At 39.4% G+C, this 23,647-nt stretch overlaps 1 protein-coding gene across 4 annotated transcripts in view; it reads left to right on the plus strand.

The window, feature by feature from the left end:
* DMXL2 (Dmx like 2) overlaps positions 1 to 7,281 on the plus strand; it is a 159,561-nt gene extending 152,280 nt beyond the window's left edge. For all 4 annotated transcript variants that reach the window (XM_082734764.1, XM_082734761.1, XM_082734763.1 and 1 more), the window contains 8 exons: positions 428 to 566; positions 1,228 to 1,288; positions 1,422 to 1,549; positions 2,066 to 2,143; positions 3,693 to 3,784; positions 4,427 to 4,479; positions 5,496 to 5,713; positions 5,870 to 7,281. In XM_082734764.1, the coding sequence (XP_082590890.1) occupies positions 428 to 566; positions 1,228 to 1,288; positions 1,422 to 1,549; positions 2,066 to 2,143; positions 3,693 to 3,784; positions 4,427 to 4,479; positions 5,496 to 5,713; positions 5,870 to 6,079 (979 nt within the window). In that variant the 3' untranslated portion in view covers positions 6,080 to 7,281. The remainder of the gene's footprint in view (positions 1 to 427; positions 567 to 1,227; positions 1,289 to 1,421; positions 1,550 to 2,065; positions 2,144 to 3,692; positions 3,785 to 4,426; positions 4,480 to 5,495; positions 5,714 to 5,869) is intronic.
* Positions 7,282 to 23,647: the final 16,366 nt, after the last annotated feature.

Consider the following 23,647-nt stretch of genomic DNA (forward strand, 5'->3'; position numbering starts at 1 on the left):
CACAAAAATTACTTTAACATTTTTATGTGATGATTACTAATACTTCACTTGAAGAAATCTTTAAACTGAGATTTCTTTAAAATGTAGGAATTTGATACATGGAATAACTGTATTAGAAAGACCTTATCTTTTCCTATACATGATAAAAAGAATATTTGTGTTTAAATCTTTCAAAACCTACATTTGTTCCAACTTGTGCAGCAGTAATATTGCCCCCAGACAATATTGAATTTATAAATTTTGTCTAGAGGGAAAAAGCTGACCAGTACTAAAGTAGCCTAGGGTTAGGAATTACACCTACATTTTTCTTGTGGATATTTATTCACTCTTTTAAGTGAAGACCTGTGGGTACATAACACAAATTCCAATTACAGAGCTGCTTAAGAGAAAATGGGACTTGCACAGTAATGCACGAATGTCTTTACAGTTCGGATGATATTGATTATCGTGGTTCCACAACAACGCTTTATCAACCCAGTGCAACGTCCTACTCAGCAAGTCAGGCACACCCACCGTCATCTCTGCCCTGGCTGGGCAGTGGGCAGACCAGCACTGGAGCTGGTGTGGTAAGTTATTCACTATTACGGATAGTTACTGGATATGGACTCACCCAAAAGTAAGTTGAAATCACTTTGACCTAAGAACAATCCTAAAGATTGGGGCAGTGACTAGTTAGCACCCCATAATAATAATAGCTAAGATAGTGTGACTCTCTTGTGTCAGGTATGAGCCTTCTGTTGTAGCAACCCTATGTTATGGGTGCTTTTGTCATCTCCCATTATCATTTTATAGATGAGCAAACAGCACCAAGAAGTAAAGCAGAGACAAAGAGGAGTTGTGTCTACTACAGGTGTTTGAAGAAATGTGTCTATCACGTTGTTGCTAGTCACTATAGTTAAAGGGTCCCGTTCTCATGTTCTGCCCCAAAGAATTTGCAGATATTCCTCATTGTCCTCAGGGAGGGCACTTGGAGAAGAGTTCCTTAATCACTCAGCGAAGCTGCTTGGTATCTGCCCAGTTTGTATGGGCCAGGGCTATGCCAGTGAGTGACTGCTTCCGCAGCCTGTTCAGACAAGTGTCCTATGTGAAGTGGTTCAGGGTGTATGTTAGTAATAATCCAGCTGTAAGAGAGTAAAGGTTATGAGAATTAGAGTTGGGCTGAAGCATCTTCTCCTGTGTCTCTTTTCTGATGCACACAATGAATTTGTCTTTTATCTTCTTTTAAAGCTTATGAAAAGGAATTTACATAATGTTAAGAGAATGACCTCCCACCCAGTCCATCAGTACTGTAAGTGTTTTACTTGTGACCCAGAGCATTGTAAATGGCCTCTGTCATTTGGAAATTCGTTGATAGAATGGGAAATACTGGAACTCTATAGCTTTTTCATTTCTTATTTTCTGCTTTTTCTTTTGTGTTTCAGATCTCACAGGAGCTCAGGATGGCAGTGTGCGAATGTTTGAGTGGACACGACCTCAGCAACTTGTCTGTTTCCGCCAGGCGGGCAATGCAAGAGTTACCAGATTATATTTTAATTCACAAGGCAACAAGGTTGGCTCTTGGGGCTCAGTGCTAAATTCATCTGAAAAAGATATAAGTAGGTGGTTAGTAAAACTACACCTGCAAACCAGTGACCTGGATTTAAGCTGGGCAGGCAGTTTATTGGTGTCTGCTTGGACACCCCTCTCAGCTCCCATAAAGCACAGGTCTTCAGAATTGTGTATGGATCAGTCATCCATTTAAAGATTCTGAACACCGTGACGATAAAGAGCGCTTTCTGTTGAGTGTGTATGCTGGTGGAATGTATAAGCACAGTCAAGCACCTGAGAGAAACCTTCTAGTTTTTTACTAAATTATCTTAGACACGTTTGGAGGAGAATGAAATAGGTATGGAAATGCATTTTAAAGGCTGTAGGATATTTATATTGCCTGACTTGCGTAGAAACTACAGTAATAGAAATAGGTGTAGGCAGAATGTTAAGTGAGGTTCGAGTGACTTCATCAATGACTTTGCCTTCGGTTTGCTCACTAAGGAGCTGTGTTAAACATTTATTGCTATTCTTACAGTGTGGTGTTGCAGATGGAGAGGGTTTTCTGAGTATCTGGCAAGTAAACCAGACGGCATCAAATCCTAAGCCTTACATGGTGAGTACATCAGCATTCCCAGAGCAAGTATAGAGGTTGCTTTGTTGTTAAGTGTCTATTTCAAACACTAAATCTCATTGGACATTCCCTCATCGGAACTGTTGAGAAGGGGGCATCTCTGCCCAGCGGCACGGCTCAGCACCCATTATTGCCCTCGTTTAAACCAAAAAGATTGCTTTTTCAGAACTTGAAGGATGACCATTATATTTGAAAATGTTCAAGGGCTTTCCCTGTATGTGGTCCTACTTCTTTGAAAACTCTAACTTCTTGATAGGTTTTTAAGGTAGTACCTAAAATGAATCAACATGAAATGCTAACAGGTTCTGTGTATTCTAATTTGCTCCAGCATTTTTCTTACTAAATTAACCAATTCCAATAGGTCACTTCATTCATTAATCCAATCCCTATTAAAACATCTGTTGATGCAGACAAAACGTATCTTCACTTGGTGGGGGCTCAGGTAGGGCTGGGAGGTAGTGCTGTCTTGTGCAGAACTTTAGGCTTCATGTCTGTCGATTTTAGTTTTCTAGACTATATGTTTTTAATTATGTATAGAAGATATTTCTCTTAAATTAGTGCCCTATAGACTATCATAACATCTTTACAAAAATGGAAGGGATTTTGAATCAGCTTCACTCATTCCTGGACACCCTCCTGGGTCTTTGCCTCAAAATTTCCATTAATTACCTGATCCAACAAGTAGAGTCCTGCCTGGCTCCGTAAATCATTTCCTATGGCTGTGGAACATTCTTAGGAGTGGTTTGGGGGGCAGCTCTAGCTCTAGACAATTTGCAGGACCACTTTTGACCCTTTTATTATTGCTAAAAGTCTTCATGTGGAAAGAAAGAGATGGTAAGGAAAGATCATTGTTTGCATTGAGGTTACAAAGTTAATTGGACTTGAGCTCTTCACACTGTAGTCTAAGACCACAGATGGGCATGTAGGATTTTCCCTCCTTGGGTTATTATTGCTTATTATGATTTATATTATTAATTAAAGTTTATTAAATGTATTTGAAATCATTAACACCGAGTTTGGGCCCTTAATGTAATTAAATGCTTAGTTAAGTTCCTTCTATCCTTTGTTAGATAATCTAAAAATAAAACTTAAAATAAAAAATAAATAAGTAAAGATTGTATTTATTTATTTGTCAGGTAGAGATCACAAGTAGGCAGAGAAAGGGAGGAAGGGAAGCAGGTACCCTGCTGAGCAGAGAGCCCGATGTGGGACTCGATCCCAGGACCCTGAGACCATGACCTGAGCCGAAGGCAGCGGCTTTAACCCACTGAGCCACCCAGGCCCCCCTAAAAATAAAACTTTTAATTCCATGTTTTTACTATTACAGTTTTAAAATATAAATATTTAGCTAATAGTGGGTATTAGCTAAATAATATGCAAATAATAGCTAATTTTCTTATCACACTCTCTATTCTGGATGTTTAACAACAGTTCTTAGCTCACGCATCTACTGCTAGCAGAACTGTGTGTGTGCACGGTTTCAGCTTGTCTGGGCTTCTAGGTAACATCACTTGCCTTTTGTTTCTTATAGAGTTGGCAGTGCCACAGCAAAGCCACAAGTGACTTCGCATTTATTACCTCTTCAAGTCTAGTTGCCACATCTGGACAGTCCAATGACAATAGGTAGGTTGACAGAAGCATAATAAATAAGCACATTTTAAGCAGAAAGGTATTCTTGCTGCAAAGTATGGTCTTTTTTACTTAGTACTGAGTTTTTCTACCTCGTAAATACAAAACTTTCTGTTACATAATCCTTATCTTAGTAGTTTTCCTTATTAAGAAGAGAAAAACAAGTACTTGTAATTTAGGCTCTCAATAAGCAGATGTATTTATGGTAGAGCTCCCCCCGCCCCTTCTCAGGTCAGGTTATTGAGACTGTAGCCATCACGCTCAGTACTATCTTGGAGCTGACACTGCTTTCACTGGCAACACATGCCATCAAATAACACCTGTCATTTCCTGGCAGTGGGTACCCCTGGGGTCAGAAGCGTTAGAGATAGCATTAGAGTGGTAATGGAAAAGATGAGGGTTTGGGGGATGAGATGGCAGAGACACGGGGGGCCGTGTGAGACAGAAATGTGCAGTTCGAAAAGGATAAAATGTTAGAAGAGAGGTATCCCCAGCTTCTGCCCTCACCCTAGCTGAGAATCATTGCTTTCTAAATATGAATGAACAAAAAAGATAGTAAGATGCAATGAGTAAAAGTATTTGACTTGAAGCCAGTAACAAAAAGCACATCGTAACCATTGTTGTTTTCTTTGTAAGAAATGTATGCCTGTGGGACACATTGATATCCCCTGGAAACAGCCTCATTCATGGTAAGTGAGTTAAGGTCTATGATTTTTAATACACTATGAAGGAATGCTTTCCCGGTTTTATTCTAACCAGTGAGTGTTTACTCATGGCTTATAAATGAATAATATCTGGCTATTTTGCTGAGGTAACTATCCAGCTAGCATAGAATAGTCTTTATATATTCTATTTGGAAAATATGGTATGGAGATTGGCGCTACTAACAAGGCTTTTTAGCAATTAGTTGCAAAGTATTTGAGCTCAGTAGAAAGGAGGTATTTTAAAGAATTACACCTAACTACAAAATAAAAGCTAACCTTACAAGAACAAGAAATGCAAACAATGCCATCCTTTAAGACAGTTTTCTCAGCTGGTGTCCCAAAGATCCCTTTTTCACACAATGATCTTGAGAGAAGGCTCCACACTCCAGTATATTTCGGCTAAACACAGGTAGGTGGATTCTTTTATAGAAAGATTTTTCAGTCTTTTGAAATGAGTATAGTTATTTCTCTTCAAATGGTTTTTCTTTGAATAATTAACAGTTCTTCAAGGTGTACCACATACTGGGTTTAAGGCTTTACTTGCATTGAAATGCAGAGAATCCTGAGAAGGCTAACTCCTTACCTTGTAGCTGGTCATTTTCACATAACATGGTTAAATTTGTGACTTACCTGACAAAAACTTCTGATGAGGCTGTATGGACAGGAACCGGGAGAGGGTAGAAACCTGTCCTGGTGGGCATTAAGGTGGGGCTGAGTGGATCATTGAGAAGTTTGGTCTCCTCTGCGCTTTTTGCTTCTACAGGCTTCTTGCAAGGCAGCGTAACCTTTAAACTTCCTGCATGTGTTTTCATATTGAGATTACGGATAAGAACCTTTTTTTCTGTCATTGGATCTTTTTAAATACTTGGGTCATGAGTATAGAAATTGAAATGAAAAATTTGACAGTAATTTCTGTGTTATTTCAATGTGCATTTAAACACTTCCAGAATTGGCAGGATAGCCGTTGTCTGGGAAAGACATCTGGTGTTTTCCTTCTTCAGGTTTCACCTGCCACGATCATGGCGCCACGGTCCTTCAGTATGCGCCCAAGCAGCAGCTCCTAATCTCTGGAGGTAGGAAAGGCTGCATCTGCATTTTTGACATCAGGCAGAGACAGCTGATTCACACATTCCAGGCACATGACTCTGCTATTAAGGCTCTGGCTCTGGACCCCTGTGAGGAATATTTTACTACAGGGTCAGCAGAAGGTAACATAAAGGTGAGTCAGTACAAGAAGTTGGAAGGTGCTGGAGATTACCTGTGTGTGCTCTCAAGACTGGGGAACAGAAACCCCACGGCACTCTTTGATCTTTGGTCTCTTTCTTTCTCTTTTCTAGCGACTTACCCTTTGTGTTTTTACTCTCTTTTCCACCAGGTTTGGAGGCTAACAGGCCATGGCCTGATTCATTCATTCAGAAATGAGCACGCTAAGCAGTCCATATTCAGAAACCTCGGGGCTGGCGTCATGCAGATCGACATCATCCCAGGCAACCGGATCTTCTCCTGCGGGGCCGATGGCACGCTGAAAACCAGGGTGTTGCCCAATGCTTTTAACATCCCCAACAGAGTTCTCGACATTCTCTAGACTTAAAGGTTGGGGCTTTATTTTTATGAACATTTTAATGAAAATACACTGTCATAATGAATAGGCATTTCTGCTTCTTAAGCAGCTGTTCACACACTGAAAACAATGCAGAGAATCCCTGTTGTAGAACCTGAGACTGACCCCAGCTGAGAGTTGCCCATACAGGTTGGTAGACTGACTGCATGTACCTTATTCTCACACTGACATACTCTAAAACAAAACAAAACCCTAGTATTGTATGAAGGGTAGCTATTCTTTACAGCATTTAGTAAACCTGATTCAGAAAGCATTTGAGGTTAGAAAGCATGTTAGTAAGTTATAATAATGGGAAGGACCTTTATACCAAATTAAGGAGGAAGATGTTGCTGATTCAGGTTTTTCTTCCTAGTCTTACCACTGATGGAAGCATGCCCGCAGGCTCCTGTGTTCAGGGAAGGATAGTCACAGGGTGTGAGAAGGTCTAGATCACCAGAAGCCCTTTCTGAGCTGTGGCACAGCGTGCAGGGACCAGTTCTCTGCTGGGAGAGGTCATTTCCATTCTTTCCTGCTGATTATTTTTCCTGTTAGTGTTTTTACTGAGCTAGTACTGTAACTTGCAAATGAGTGCAAATTTAAATGCAACGTTTTTCCTTACGATTTGCACACTCACATTTTTTGGACTGCTAGTTTTTCTATTTAAATATCTGCCTTCATGTTAGGAATGTAATATGTGAACATGACATATTTGTAGTTGACCGAACATACCAGCTTAGTACTTTTTCTTTCAGGGTTAAACACCCCCCACATTTAAGGCTATGTTGAAACTACACCAATAGAGCATTTCATATCATAATTTAAATGAATGTTAGGCTTTTTGTGGCCAGTTAATAGTTGATGAGATCGGTGATATTATTTATTACCACAGCCTATTGTATAAACTATGCAGAGTTAAAATATTATTTGCTTATAAATTATTAGCCAATGCTGTCATATTTTGATGTACCTCCTTGGTTATGACCAAAAAATGTTCTTGAGATATTGAAACCAATGTCTGTGTGTTTAAATGTTTACCAGCAAATTATCTCATCATGTTAATGAGAATGTTTAATGCCTGTGTGGTAAATATTAAAAACATAAAAGCACCTTTCTCTGGAGGCGATGTGATGTTCGGGCTGTGAAATACATATGTAAAAGAAAAATAAATGTTATTTGTTAGAGTTTTACCTTAGTTTGGTCTGGCCTTCTTTAACAGTATTTTTAACCACTTACTTTAAATGTGAGTAAATGTTTGACTGTTAAAAGAATTTTTAAGGCTACTAGGCTGTTCATTTATTCACAGATATTTACTGAGTACTTTTCTGTAGCAGAAACCATTCTAGAAAATGGGACACAGTGGTGAGCCTGACAGAAGGCACTCAGCATTGGGATTTAGTTGGGTAAGAGCTAATGTGACCATACCTTTTCTCACTTACTGAATTAAATGATGATTTTGCTGCTGACCCCGGTGAAGGAGCTGAGCTGGGAATAGTGCTTATGTGGAGTCAAGGTAAGGGAAAGAGGATGTCTGAATACATAGAAACACAAATTTGATAAAAATTGCAAATATATACATACACTTAGCACAGTGTATCTAGTTAGTAGGCTTTTTGTATGTGCTGCCTCTTCTCCACCTTTGTATCTATTTTCCTAAAGTAGTGCCAGCCAATTTATTTTCTCTTATTGTATCAATTACACTTTTTAAAAAGGACTTTAAGCGGTTGTCCTAGAGTTTGCAGTATGCTTCTCAAACTAACTTGAGCTACTTTCAGGTCACCTTATGCATCACACAGAGTGCAGATACATTATAACACAGTATTCCCAGTTGCTCCCTCCCATCACTGTTACACTGCTGTCATTTATTTCCTTGTCTATAACCCCAGTACATTGCCACCATTATTACTTTGAAAAGTTACCTATTAGATCAATTATGAACATGAAAAGGAAAAATTTCATTTTACCTTCACTTATGTCTTTTCTAATGCTCTTTCATTCTTGATATAGATGTTTCTGACCCATATAATTTTCCATCTCTCTAAAGAACTTCTTGTAAGGCAGGCCTGCTGGCAGAACAGTCTATTTTTACTGATCTGAGGAATTCCTTACTCACTTTGGAAGGATAACTTTATGGGATACAGAATTCTAGAGAATTCCATCCCCAGTGCCCCAATACTTCAAATATTTCACTTCACTCCTTTCTTCCATCCATGGTTCTGGAAAGAAGTATGACACAGTCTTATTCTTGGTCCTCTCCTTACCTTAAGAAGTTGGTGGGCTTCTGTTGGCAAAACCCACAAACGTGGAGTCCCTTAAGACTGGGCTCCAGGAGTTTTTAGCTTGCAAGCCAGTCCACACTCAGACTCCAGGAATTTCTTAATTACATTTTAAGTGTTCCTACCAGTGACTGGCCCTAACAGCTTCTCCTCGAAGTTGGCTGTCATTACCTGTATCTGCAGGTCTCTTCAGTGTTTGGAGTGGTAGTTTTCCCCGGGCTTTCACATACTCTAATGGATCTAAGAAAATATGTTGATTTTTATATTCTGTGCTTTTTTCTTAAGATAAGGACAGGAATGATGACTTCCAAGCTCTATACATTCAGGCTGAAACTGGAAGTTCTACTTTGTGTTTCTATAAACATTACAAACTATTTCTATAACTAAAATTTTACTGTGCCATGGTATAATTTATATAAATTTGCATGAGTCAGTGTTATGTATCCCGAGTACTTACTTATTTAGGCTCCTTTGGAGCTTTTAGAGGCTATTGAGATGCAGTTATGATGGTACTTTCTCCAGGGAAAAGATTATGGATTACTTACTGTACTCTAGCCCTGGGCTAAGCAATTTACATAGATTATCTCACTCCCAAAACAAATCTGAGGCATTGTGTCTCTTGTTAGAGAGAGAATGCATTTTAAAAATCCCTATTTTTCAAATGAAAAATAGTTGAGACTTAAGTAATATAAGGTTCACACACGTAACACTACATTGTATTATAAACATTCCCCACAGATGTCCTGCAGTCTTCTCCACAGAAACTCTGTAGCTTCTCACAGAAACATAAGCTAGGCATATGTTACCTGGCGGATCTTTGAACTTCACGGGAGAGTCTTTAACTTAAGCTATGTGTACATAAAAGCTTAGCACCTGAAGCAGACAAAAAACAAAACAAAAACCTTTGACTTCTTACCCAAAACTCAAATCCAGTCCTGGCTCTGATGTTGCTCCAGAGTAAAGGAGAGTATACACAATGATAAGAGCCAGAGGGAAAAGGGAAAAAGCTTGTAAGATTTTATTACCCCAATCCCTAATCAAAACAAAACAAAACTGGCCCAACTACCCACCCAGGGTAGGAGATTTCAAGCCTAAGTGCTCTGAGAGATTTCAAAAAGAGAACTTTCTACTGTCAAAGCAGTAAGATTTACCTGCTTACTTGAAACAAAAATTATACAAAACAATAGTTTTCAAGACAAAGGATATCAGGCAGTGGAGGACAGGGATCCCTCAGAGGTGAGCATTATTATAGTCCCAACTTATTACCTGAATAAATTGTCCAGGCCACAAACAAGGAGAGAAAACCAGGCAAAGCTTAATGGTCTCTCTGAGTTACCAAATAGAACTGGGGCATCTGGGGAGCACAAGATAGAGTGGGCTGAGAAGAGAGTGAGAGAGGTCTCAGAAATTCCTTTTTGTATATTCAGCTGAACAGGAATCAATGCATCTGTAGGAGAAAACTCCTACAGTTTTGGTGGTCAGGCAAAAAACCACCAGACAGGATAAGAGAAACAATCAAATCACACTAAACTAGAAATAGTTCATATTCTAACCAACCAACAAACCTCAAAATTCATAGGGCATTAGGTACTCATAAGAGTTTTACTGCAGTAATGGGACAAAATTAGTGAAAGACACCACTGTACTCCCGCCCAAGAAATCTAAAAGGAAAAGGTTAAGCAATTTCCAAATAAACTACAGCTCCGAACACAGTCCCAGAATATTTATAGTAATACAAGGACCAGCAAGGTAAAATTCAAATGTTTGACATTTGATAAAAATTACCAAGCATGAAAAAAAGCAGGATAATATGAGCCAACTGAGAAAATTCAATCCATTGGAAAATGGTCCAGAAATAACACAGGTAACAGAAAAGAATAATAAGTTAGTTGTTTTAAATACATACTATATGTCCAAGAAGAGCTTTAGACAGGGTAACTGGACAGAATAAAGCATTTTAAAAAAATTGAAGCTTCTAGAAATGAACTACAGACTACAATGTCTGAGATGGAAAACACACTGGATGGGATTCACAGATTAAGCATTGCAGAAGAAAACAGTACTGAATGTGAAAATATATTAGAAATTCCCAAAGGAAACAAACGCCAAAACCACCTAAACAGCTCAGTAAGTTGAAGAAAACCATTAAGCCACTCAATATATGTGTTTTGTGGTTCCTACACAGAATGGGAGTAAAAATATAAAAAAGAAAGTCTGGGACCCTAAGGGCAGATGGTGGAGTAGAAGGACCCTAAACTCACCTCATCTCATGGATACAACAAGGTGACACTCACATCAGCATAAATAATCCAGAAAATGATGAGAAGACTGGTAGAACAAACTCTACAACTAAAGGTAGAGAAGAGACCACATCAAAGAAGGTAGGGAGGGCAAAGATGCAGTTTGGGAGTGAAACAGACTGTGGCCAACCATCTCAAGGATGCTGGTGGAGCAGAGAAGGCTGATCAATAGACTATCACACTGGGAAGACAAATTCCGATTTCATTTGGCTTTGTAAATGAGAGAGGCCAAATCTTGCAAGCTCTTACAACTGTGGGATTTAAAGCCTGGAATTTTAAAAATCAGGCTCACTTCTGGGAGAGCCCCAAAGGCATTTAGGAAGTGGAGTCCCTTCACTTAAAGGGAGAACACAATAAACAGTAGTGAAAATTCAACATGGACGCAGCAGATTGAAATATGCTGAGGGCAGAAGGGAAGGACAGTGATTAATTCATCTCAGAACACGGTCCCAAGAGGTAGGGATCATAAGGAGACCCCTCCAGGAACAAAGAAGCTGGATGAATCATTTCCCTCTCATGCCCCCCAGCATAAATAGTCACCTGCGGGTACTAGCACAGCATACACCAAGCCCTACCTCCCCAACCTGCACCTTGATCTCATTTTTCAAGTACACACCTTATTAAAATACACCCCACCTGGCCAGAGACCAAACACTGCCTGCAATAGGCAAAGAGAACCTCTGCAGATGACTGGACTAAAGGAAAAAGCAGCCAGGACTCAACAGCACATCACACGTTACACTAACATAGGAAACACTTCCTGAAACACTAGTCCCTGGAAAGCAGGAGACACTGCACTGCAGGACACTATTGGACATCTTCTTCATAAGAGCATTAAACTGTAAGAGCAGGAGACTTAGCTAACTTTCATAACACACAGAAACAGACACTGAGACAAAATGAAGAGACAAAAAAAATTGTCCCAATAAGAGAACAGGACAAAACCATAGAAAGAGACCTAAGTGTAACAGATACAAGTAAATATTGCCTGAAAAAGAATTTAAAGTAATGATCATAAAAATACTCCCTGGTCTTGAGAAAAATACTGGAGGACATCAGTGAGACCCTTAACAAAGAGATAAAAAAAGAACCAATCAGAGACAAAAAACACAATATGAAATTAAAAATACACTTGATGGAATAAATAGCAGGCTAGATGAAATAGAGAAATGGATTCATAACCTGGAAGACAGAGTAATGGAAATTAATCAAGCTAAGCAAATGGGAGATAAAAGAATTATGCAAAACAAGAAAAGACAAGGAACTCAGTGACTCCATTAAATATAATAAAATTCACATTATAGTGATGCCAGAAGAAGAGAGAGAAAAGGGGATAGAAGATCAATTAAAGAAGTAGTAGCTGGAAACTTCACTAATCTGAGTAAGGAAACAGTTATCCAGATCTAGGAAGCAAATAGATTGCCCAGCCCCATACAAAATCAGATCAGGAGTGCCACACCATATTACACATAGTAATTAAAGTGGCAAAAAGTAATGACAAGAAAAAAAAATACTAAAAGCATCAAGAGAAAAGAAGACAGGTCCATACAAAGGAAAACCCTTAAGGCTAGGAGGCAGTTTTGCAACAGAAACTTTGCAGGCCAGAAGGGAATTGCATGGTATATTCAAAGTGCTGAAAGGAGGGTAATAAATGAGAAAAATATGCAGTCAAGAATACTTCATCTAGCTAGGCTGTCACTGAAAATAGAAGAAGAAATAAAAAGCTTCTAGAACAAACAGAAATTAAAAGAACTTCTAATCTTCAAACCAGTCCTACAAAAAATATTGAAAGCGATCCTCTAAGGAAAGAGAGGGCCCAAAGGTAACATAGACAACAGAGACAATATGCAGTATCAGTCACTTACAAGCAATGCAATGGCAATAAATTCATACCTTTCAATAGTTATCCTGAATGTATATGGGCTAAATATCCCAATCAAAAGATAGAGGGTATAAGATTGTATAAAGAGCCAAGACCATCAATATGAGACTTATTTTAGTCCCATAGACACCTCAGATTTAAAGTGGGGTGGGAGGACCATTTACCATGCTAATGGACAACTAAAGAAAGCGGGAGTGGCAACCTTTATATCAGACAAATTAGATTTTAAGCCAAAGACTATAATAAGAGATGAGGAAGGGCACTATATCATACTTATAGGGTCCAACAAGAAGATCTATCAGTTTTAAATATCTGTGCCCCTAACATGGCAGCAGCCAATTATATAGATCAATTAATAACAAAATCAAAGAAACACATCAGCAATACGACAATAATAGTAAGGAACATTAACAATCCACTCGCTGAAATGGACAGATCATCTAAGCAAAAGATCAACAAGGAAATAAGGACACACTGGACCAGATGGACTTCACAGATATATTCAGAACATTCCATCCCAAAGCAACAGAATACACATTCTTCTCTAATGCACATGGAACATTCTCCAGAATAGATCACATCCTGGGTCACAAATCAGGTCTCAGTCAAGACCAAAAGACTGGGATCATTCCCTGCTTATTTTTAGACCATAATACTTTGAAACCAGAACTTAATCAAAAGAGGAAAGTTGGAAAGAACTCAAATATATGGAGGCTAAAGAGGATCCTACTAAATAAATGGGTCAGCCAGAAAATTAAAGAACTAAAAAAAAATTCATGGAAACAGGGCCCCCTGTGTGGCTCAATCATTAAGCATCTGCTTTTGGCACAGGTCATGATCCCAGGGTTCTGGGATCATGCCCCACATTGGGCTGCATGCTCAGCAGGAAGCCTGCTTCTCCCTCTCCCATTCCCCTTGCTTGTGTTCCCTCTCTTGCTGTGTCTCTGACAAATAAATAAAATCTTTAAAAAAAAAATTCATGGAAACAAATGAAAATGAAAACACAACTGTTCAAACCCTTTGGGATGCAGCAAAGGTGGTCCTAAGATGTAAGTATATAGCAATACAAGTCTCTGTCAAGAAACATGAAAGATCTCAAGTATACAACCTAACCCTGCACCTAAAGGAACTAGAGAAAGAACAGCAAAGAAAGCCTAAACCCAGCAGGAGAAGAGAAATAATAAAGATCAGAGCAGAAATCAATGAAATAGAAGCCAAAAGAACAGTAGAACAAAGAAACTAGGAGATTGTTTTTTGAAAGAATTAATAAGACTGATAAACCCCTGGCCAGACTTATCAAAAAGAAAAGAGAAAGGACCCAAATTAAAATAATGAATGAAAGAGGAGATCACAACCAACACCAAAGAAATTCAAACATAAGAACATATTATGAGCAACTATATGCCAACAAATTAGACAATCTGGAAAAAATGGATGCATTCCTAGAGACATATAAACTACCAAAACTGAACCAGGAAGAAATAGAAAACCTGATCAGACCCATAGCCAGCAAGGAGATTAAAGTAGTCATCAAAAATCTCCCAACAAACAAGAGCTCAGGGCCAGATGGCTTCCCAGGGGAATTCTACCAAACATTTAAAGATTTAATACCTATTCTCCTGAAACTGTTCCAAAAAATAGAACTGGAAGTAAAACTGCCAAACTCATTTTATGAGGCCAGCATTACCTTGATCCCAAAACCAAAGACCCCACCAAAAAGGAGAATTATGTGGATGCAAAAATTCTCAGCAAAATACTAGTCAATAGGATCCAACAGTACATTAAAAGTTTATTCACCACGACCAAGTGGGATTTATTCCTGGGCAGCAAGTTTGGTTCAACATCCACAAATCAATCAATGTGATACAACACATTAATTTAAAAAGGACAGGAAGTGGGCAAGATGGCAGAGAAGTAGGAGACGCTGTTTCAACCAGTTCCCTAAAGTGAGCTAATCATCTATGAGAACACTGAACACCCATGAAATCAGCCTGAGATGTAGGATTATACACTTCTGGATCTTTACGGGGGACAGAAGACTCCAGTGAAGAGGTAAAGCATACTGGGTACGATTGGACTGATACCGGAGGGTAAACAGAAGGGGAGGGAGCCACCAGAAGCAACCTATTGGAAAGTAATACCCCAATATGAGAGTGCCTTGTGATTGGGGACCAGCATTAACTTGGAGTTTGGTTAAGAGCACTCAAAAAGAGCAAAAGATCTTAAGAGGGAACTGGAGGAATCGGCAGTCGTGGGCATGGGCATAAGCCCACAGACCCAGGACGGCCACCATCAGTGACCACCTGTGCCAGAGAGAGTGCTGCGAAGCCTCCAGGGTGAAGCCTCCAGGCTGTGGTCCTTGAGCCCCCAACTTTCCACCCAGCGCTGGGCTAGGCACACTCCTCACCAGCAGGCGTGTGAGTCTGGTGTGGACGCCAGCTGTTGCTCTTTAGAACCACAGCCTTTTGCACTCTGCACATGCACTGTGCAGTCAGGGCCTGAACTACCCTCTTGAGAGAGAGCTCCATGTGGGCGCTAGCCGGGGTGTCTCTAGGACCGGCCTAGAGTCTGAACACTCCCAGACCAGGCTTGAAAATCTCAGCACACTGTCTCTGGTTGGGATCTCTCAGATGGTCTGGACCCCAAACAGCAGTCCCAGCAAAGGCAGCCACTGGAAACAGGCTGCCTGGACCAATATCACTCATGGTTTTAGGGGCACGGAGGTGCAGAGACAAGCAGGTGCTTTTTGTGCAACACTGAGATGGTGCCTGGGGACGTGCACTGCCTGTAGGAGGTTGCACAGCTCAGTGGAGTTTGCAGAGGAGGAGTCTGTGTGTTCTGGACCACCAAGAGAGGAGCAGACAGAGGTCTGGGTGCAGTTTGCTTTCCTCTAAACCTTTGAAAAGCCACCAAAGAACAAAAACCTCCAGAGAACAAAAGCCTGAAAGACCGGTTTCCACAGAGCCCAGCCCCTTGATGGGGGAAGGAGGACTCAACCCAAGCAAGACTGACTGAAAAGCAATGCAGCAGCCCCCTCCCCCAGAAAGCCCCCCAAAGCGTGAAAGGACAACTATGAGGTCCCCATAAAACCGTAAAATCTCAATATTAGGGGAAACAAGATATTAAGCTCCCGGTATTGCCCTAAAACCTATAGATTTCATAGATACAACTTTTATTTTTAATTCGTTCTCAGTATTCTCATTCTTTTTAACCTTTTTAACCTACTTACCATTACATAACTTTTTAAACCTACTTACCATTACAACCAGAGGTTCAGTACAACAAATTCCATAATAACCTTTTTTTTTTTTAAATTTTTAAGTTTATTTGATGGACAGAGATCACAAGTAGGCAGAGAGGCAGGCAGAGAGAGAGAGGAGGAAGCAGGCTCCCCGCTGAGCAGAGACCCTGATGCCGGGCTCGATCCCAGGACCCTGGGATCATGACCTTAGCCAAAGGCAGAGGCTTTAACCCATTGAGCCAGCCAGGTGCCCTGCCATAATAACCTTTTAACTTGAATTTTTTTTCATACATATACCTGTGTTTTTCTTTTGCTTTTCTATTTTTTAAATATACATATAAATATAAGCTTCAAGGTAATCCTCTTTCCCTAATAAATATTACCCCTATATATAAACCAGTTTTTTTTTAAAGATTTTATTTATTTATTTGACAGAGAGAGATCACAAGTAGGCAGAGAGGCAGGCAGAGAGAGAGGAGGAAGCAGGCTCCCTGCTGAGCAGAGAGCCCGATGCGGGACTCGATCCCAGGACCCTGGGATCATGACCTTAGCCAAAGGCAGAGGCTTTAACCCATTGAGCCAGCCAGGTGCCCTGCCATAATAACCTTTTAACTTGAATTTTTTTCATACATATACCTGTTTTTCTTTTGCTTTTCTATTTTTTAAATATACATATAAATATAAGCTTCAAGGTAATCCTCTTTCCCTAATAAATATTACCCCTATATATAAACCAGTTTTTTTTTTAAAGATTTTATTTATTTATTTGACAGAGAGAGATCACAAGTAGGCAGAGAGGCAGGCAGAGAGAGAGGAGGAAGCAGGCTCCCTGCTGAGCAGAGAGCCCGATGCGGGACTCGATCCCAGGACCCTGAGATCATGACCTGAGCCGAAGGCAGCGGCTTAACCCACTGAGCCACCCAGGCACCCTATAAACCAGTTTTAATCTCCCTTTATCTCTGGAAAGTTGAGTCCTTTAACAAAGCTATCAAGATACACCCAGGAAGAATCAAAATACCCTTCCTTGCCCACACTGAGGATTTATAACCACCCTCCCATCTTCTTCCTCTGTCAGTATTTCTGTGTATTTGTTTTTGTTCTGGTAGTATATAAGTATTATACTTGGGGTTTATTTTGGCTGGGTTCTTTTTTTTTTTTTTCTTGTCATTTAATTTTGTTGGTCTTTTTGTTTGTTTTTGTTTGTATATCTTATAAATCTTACCTTGGGGGTCCATTCTGGCTGGGTCTTCTTCTTCTTTTCTGTCTCTCTCTTTTTCTTTTTTCTTTCTTTTTGATGGTGACTTCCAATTGCTCAGAAGCATTCCAGAGTGCACCTTGCCTGGATTACAGTTGATATTTTCAGCTACACATCCCCTCAACCACCTTTCACCTCTCACCAAAATGACTAGGAAGAGGAATGCCCAACAGAGGAAAAATTCAGACACTGTGCCCTTTCCATCAGAACTATTGGGTATGGACATGAACATTATGTTGGAAAGGGAATTCAGGGTAACAATTATCCAGGAAATGGCTAGGTTGGAGAAAACCATTAATGACAACATGGAATTGATTAGGGCAGAAGTGAAAACTACCCAAGAAGAAGTTAAAAATGTTATCAATGAGATCCAATCTAATCTAAATTCTCTAACAGGTAGGGAAACTGAGGCAGAAGACAGAATTAGTGATCTAGAGGACAAACTGATAGAGAAAAAAGATCAGGAGGAGGACGGGAACAAATAGCTTAGGAGCCGTAAAAACAGAATTAGGGAAATAAATGATGCCATGAAAAGTTCCAATGTCAAAATTATTGGGATCCCTGAGGGGGAGGAGAAAGAAAGAAGACTAGAAGATATAGTTGAACAAATTCTCCAAGAAAGTTTTCCTAATCTGGGCAATGGAACAAGTGCTCGTGTCCTAGAGGCAGAAAGATCACCCCCCAAGATCATAGAATCTAGAAAGACCTCAAGATACCTGATTGTGAAACTGAGAATCACAATTTTAAACAGGAGCTCTTGAGAGCAGCTAGGGGGAAGAGATTCCTTACATACAGAGGAAGGTCCATTCAAATAACGTCAGACCTGTCCATAGAAACCTGGCAAGCCAGAAATGGCTGGCAAGACATATTCAGGGCACTAAATGAGAAGAAATGCAGCCAGGAATACTTCATCCAGCAAGGCTGACATTCAAAATGGATGGAGAGATAAAGAGCTTCCAAGACCAGCAAGGTTTAAAAGAGTATGTGACCACCAAGCCAGCACTACAAGAAATATTTAGGGGGGGTTCTATAAAAGAATAAAGAACCCAAGAGTGTCATAGAAAGAAATTTACAGAGACAATCTATAGAAACAAGGTCTTCACAGGCAACATTAAACATTATTGATGTCAATAAAAATGTATCTTTCAATAATCACTCTCAATGTGAACAGCCTATACACTCCCATAAAACAGCACAATGTTGCAGACTGGATAAAATGACAGGACCCATCCAAATGTTGTCTATAAGAGACCCATTTGGAACCCAAGGATACATCCAGACTGAAAGTAAAGGGATGGAGAAGCATCTTTCATGCTAATGGACCTCAAAAGAAACCTGGGGTGATGATTCTCATATCAAATTAATTAGATTTTAAGTGAAAGATGGTAGTCAGAGATAAAGAAGGACACTACATAATTCTTAAAGGGTCTATCCACCAAGAGGATCTAACAACTGTAAATATTTATGCCCCCAGTATGGAAGAAGCCAACTACATAAGACAACTGTTAATCAAGACAAAGAGTCATACTGATATGAATATATTAATAGTAGGGGATCTTAACATGCCACTCTCAGTAATAGATCATCCAAGCAGAAAATCAATAAAGAAACAAGAGCATTGAATGACATATTGGACCAGATGGACCTCATAGATTTATAAAGAATACTCCACCCTAAAACAACAAAATACTCATTCTTCTTGAATGCACATGGAACTTTTTCCAGAATAGACCACATACTGGGTCACAAATCAGGGCTCAACTGATACCAAAAGATTGAGATTATTCCCTGCATATTCTCAGACCACAATACTTTGAAACTGGAACTCAACCACAAGAAAAAGTTTGGAAGGAACTCAAACACTTAGAAGCTAAAGACCACCTTGCTTAAGAATGTTTGGATCAACCAGGAAATCAAAGAACTTAATTCATTGTAACAGATGAGAATGAAGACACTGCAGTCCAAAACCTATGGGATACAGGTCCTAAGGGGGAAATACATAGCCATCCAAGCCTCCCTCAAAAAAATTTTAAAAACCCAGAATATATCAGCTCTCTTTACACCTTAAAGAACTGGCGAATCAACAACAAATTAAGCCAACCCCACACACAAGAAGGAAAATAATCAAGATTAGAGCAGAGATCAAGGAGATAGAAACTAGAGATATAGTAGAACACATCAATGAAACTAGAAGCTGGTTTTTTGCAAGAATCAATAAGATCGATAAACCATTGGCCAAATTAATCCAAAAGAAAGAAAGAGGACCTAAATTAATAAAATTATGAATGAAAAGGGAGAGAAAATGGAAGAAAAGGGAATGAAATGGGAGCAATTATGACTACCACCAAGGAAATAGAAACAATCATTAGGAATTATTACCAACAGTCATATGCCAATAAATTAACCAACCTAGATAAAAGGGATGCATTCCTGGAAATCTATACACTTCCAAAACTGAATCAGGAACAAATTGACAGCCTGAATAGACCAATGTCTAGTAATGAGATTGAAGCAGTGATCAAAAACCTCCCAAGAAACAAGAGCCCAGGACCTGACAGATTCCCTGGGGAATTCTACCAAACATTCAAAGAAGAAATAATACCTATTCTCCTGAAACTGTTTCAAAAAATTGAAGCAGAAGGGAAACTTCCAGACTCTTTTTATGAGGCCAGCATTACCCTGATCCTCAAACGAGACAAAGACCTCACCAAAAAGGAGAATTTCAGGCCAATATCCCTGATGAATATGGATGCCAAGATTCTCAAGAAGATCCTAGCTAATAGAATCCAACAGTACATTAAAAAGATTATCCACCATGACCAGATGGGATTTATCCATGGGATGCAGGGATAGTTCAACATTTGCAAATCAATCAATGTGATAGAACAAATCAATAAGAGAAAAGAAAAACCACATGATCTTCTCAATTGATGCAGAAAAGGCATTTGACAAGATACAACATCCATTCCTGATTAAAATGATTATAAGTATAGGGACAGAGGGAACATTCCTCAACTTCATAATATCTATCTATAAAAAACCCACAGGGAATATCATCTTCAATGGGGAAAAGCTGACAGCCTTCCCTTTGAGATCAGGAACACAACAAGGATGCCCACTCTCACCACTCTTGTTAAACATAGTACTAGAAGTCCTAGCAACAGCAATCAGACAACAAAAAGAAATAAAAGGTATTCAAATTGGCAATGAAGAAGTCAAACTCTCTCTCTTCACAGATGACACAATACTTTATATGGAAAACCCAAAAGATTCTACCCCCAACCTACTAGAACTCATACAGCAATTCAGTAATGTGGCAGGATACAAAATCAGTGTTCAGAAATCAGTTGTCTTCTTATACACTAACAATGAAAATATAGAAAGGGAAATTAGAGAATTGATTCCATTTACTATAGCACCAAGATACCTATATACATAAGATACCTGGGAATAAACCTAACCAAAGAGGTAAAGGATCTGTACTTGAGGAACTATAGAACATTTATGAAAAAAATTGAAGAAGACACAAAAATATGGAAGACCATTCCATGCTCATGGATCAGAAGAATAAAAATGGTTAAAATGTCTATTCTGCCTACAGCAATCTATACGTCCAATACCATCTGATCAAAATTCCACCAGCATTTTTCAAAGAGCTGGGACAAACAATCCTAAAATTTGTATGGAACCAGAAGAGACCCTGAATTGCCAAGGAAATGTTGAAAAAGAAAAACAAAACTCTATTACAAAGCTATACTCATCAGGACAATATGGTACTGGCACAAAAATAGATACATAGATCAATGGATCAGAACAGATAGCCCAGAAATGGACCTCAACTCTGTGGTCAACTAAACCTTAGACAAAGCAGGAGAGAATGTCCAACAATCTCTTCAACAAATGGTGTTGGGAAAATTGGACAGCCACATGCAGAAGAATGAAACTGGACCATTTCCTTACACCACACACAAAAATAGACTCAAAATGGATAAAAGACCCCAATGTGAGACAGGAATCCATCCAAATCCTCGAGGAGAACACAGACAGCAATGTGTTCGACCTCAGCTGCCCCAGTGTCTTCCTAGAAACATCATCAAAGGCAAGGGAGGCAAGGGCAAAAATGAACTATTGGGACTTCATCAAGATAAAAAACTTCTGCACAGCAAAGGAAATTGCAAAACCAAAAGACAACTGACAGAATGGGAGAAGATATTTGCAAATGACTTATCAGGTAAAGGGCTAGTATTCCAAATCTATAAAGAACTTATCAAACTCAAAACCCAAGGAACAAATAATCCAGTTAAGAAATGGCCAGAAGACAAGAACAGACATTTCTGCAAAGTAGACATGCAAATGGCCAACAGACACATGAAAAAGTGCTCCACATCACTCGCCATCAGGGAAATACAAATCTAAACCACAGTGAGATACCACCTCACACGAGTCAAAACGGCTAAAATTAACCAGTCAGGAAAGCACAGGTATTAGTGAGGATGTGGAGAAAGAGGAACCCTCCTATACTGTTGGTGGGAATGCAAGCTGGTGCAGCCATGCTGGAAGACAGTTTAGAGGTTCCTCAAAAAGTCAAAAATAGAGCTACCCTATGACCCAGCAATCACACTATTGGTTTTTTACCCCAAAGATACAAATGTAGTAATCCAAAGGGGTACATGCACCTGAATGTTTATAGCAACAATGCCCACAGGAGCCAAACTATGCAAAGAACTTAGATGTCCATCAACAAATGAATGGATAAAGATGTGATACACGCACACACACACACACACACACACTGGAATACTATGTAGTCATCAAAAGAAATAACATTTTGGTATTTCCAGTGACATGGACAGAACTGGAGGGTATTATGTTAAGCAAATAAGTCAATCAGAGAAAGACAATTATCATATGATCTCTTTGATGTGAGAATTTGAGAGGCAGAGTGGGGAGTCAGGAGGGGCAGGGAGGGAAACAATGAAACAGGATGAGATCAGGAGGGAGACAAACCATAAGAAACTCTTAATCTCAAGAAACAAACTTTGGGTTGCTGGGCGGGGGGGCTAGGGTGGCTGGGTTAGGGACACTGGGGAGGGCAGGTGCTATAGTGAGTGCTGTGAATTGTGTAAGACTGATGATTCACAGACCTGTTCCCTTGAAGCAAATAATACATTATATGTTAATTTTTTTTTAAAGTGAGGGGATGGAGAAACACTTATTGTACAAATGAAAGTGAAAAGAGGGGCGCCTGGGTGGCTCAGTGGTTTAAAGCCTCTGCCTTCGGCTCAGGTCATGATCTCAGGGTCCTGGGATCGAGACCCGCATCGGGCTCTCTGCTCAGCAGGAAGCCTGCTTCCTCCTCTCTCTCTGCCAGCCTCTCTGCCTACTTGTGATCTGTCTCTGCCAAAGAAATAAATAAAATAGCAAAAAAAAAAAAAGAAAGAAAGTGAAAAGAAAGCTGGAGTAACAATACTTTTATCAGACAAAATAGACTTTAAAATGAAGACTGGAATAAGAGACAAAGAAGGGCGTTATAGAATAACAAAGAGGAAAGTCCAAGGAGAAGACATAATAATTGTAAATATTTATGCACCAACATGGGAACACATAATACATAAATCAGTTAATAATAAACATAAAGAAACTAATTGATAGTAATATAATAATAGTAGGGGCCTTTAATACACAACTTATATCAATGGACAGATCATCCAAGCAGAAAATAAGGAAACAGCGGCTTTGAATGAGACATGGAACCGGATGGACTTAACAGACATATTCAGAACATTCCATCTTAAAAGAGCAGAATACACATACTTTTCAAATGCACATGGAATATTCTCCAGAATAGATCACATCGTAGGCCACAAAATAAGTCTCAACAAATTCAAGAAGATCAAATATTAGTGGTTAAATAATAGGCTATTAAACAATGAATGGGTCAACTAAGAAATTCAAGAGGAAATAAAAAATTCATGGAGACCAATGAAAATGAAAACACAAAGGTCCAAAATCTTTGGGATGTAACAAAAGCTGTTCTGAGAGGGAAGCTTATAGCAATACAGGCCTAAGTCAAAATGCAAGAAAAATCTCAAACAATCTCACCTTATACTTATATGGGCTGGGAAAAGTAGAATAAACAAAACCCAAAGCCAGCAGAAAGAAGACAATAATGAAGCTTAGAGCATAAATAAGTGATTTTAAAAAAATAGATCAATGAAACCAAGACCTGATTCTTTGAAAGGATCAATGAAATAGCTAAATCTTTAGCTGGAAAAGAAGAAAAAGGAAAGGAAAGGAAAAACAAGAGGAGAGAGGAGGGGAGGAGAGGAGAGGAAAGGAAAAGGAAAGAAAAGCGAGGAAGGGAGAAAGGGGCAAAGGGGCAAAGGCAGAAAGGGACAAAGGAGGAAAGGGGGAAAGGAAAGGAGGAAGGAAGGAAGAAAGAATGTAAGAAAGAGAAAGAGAGAGAGAGAGAAAAAGAAGGAAGGAAAGAGAAAGAGAGGGAGGGAGGGAGGAAAGAAGGAAGGGATGAAAGGACCAAGGGACAAAAGGACCAAGGGATGAAAGGATGAAGAAAACTTGAACAAAATCATAAATGGCGGTGA

This window comes from Mustela nivalis, assembly GCF_964662115.1.
Source record: "Mustela nivalis genome assembly, chromosome: 6".
NCBI classification, from domain to species: Eukaryota; Metazoa; Chordata; class Mammalia; order Carnivora; family Mustelidae; genus Mustela; species Mustela nivalis.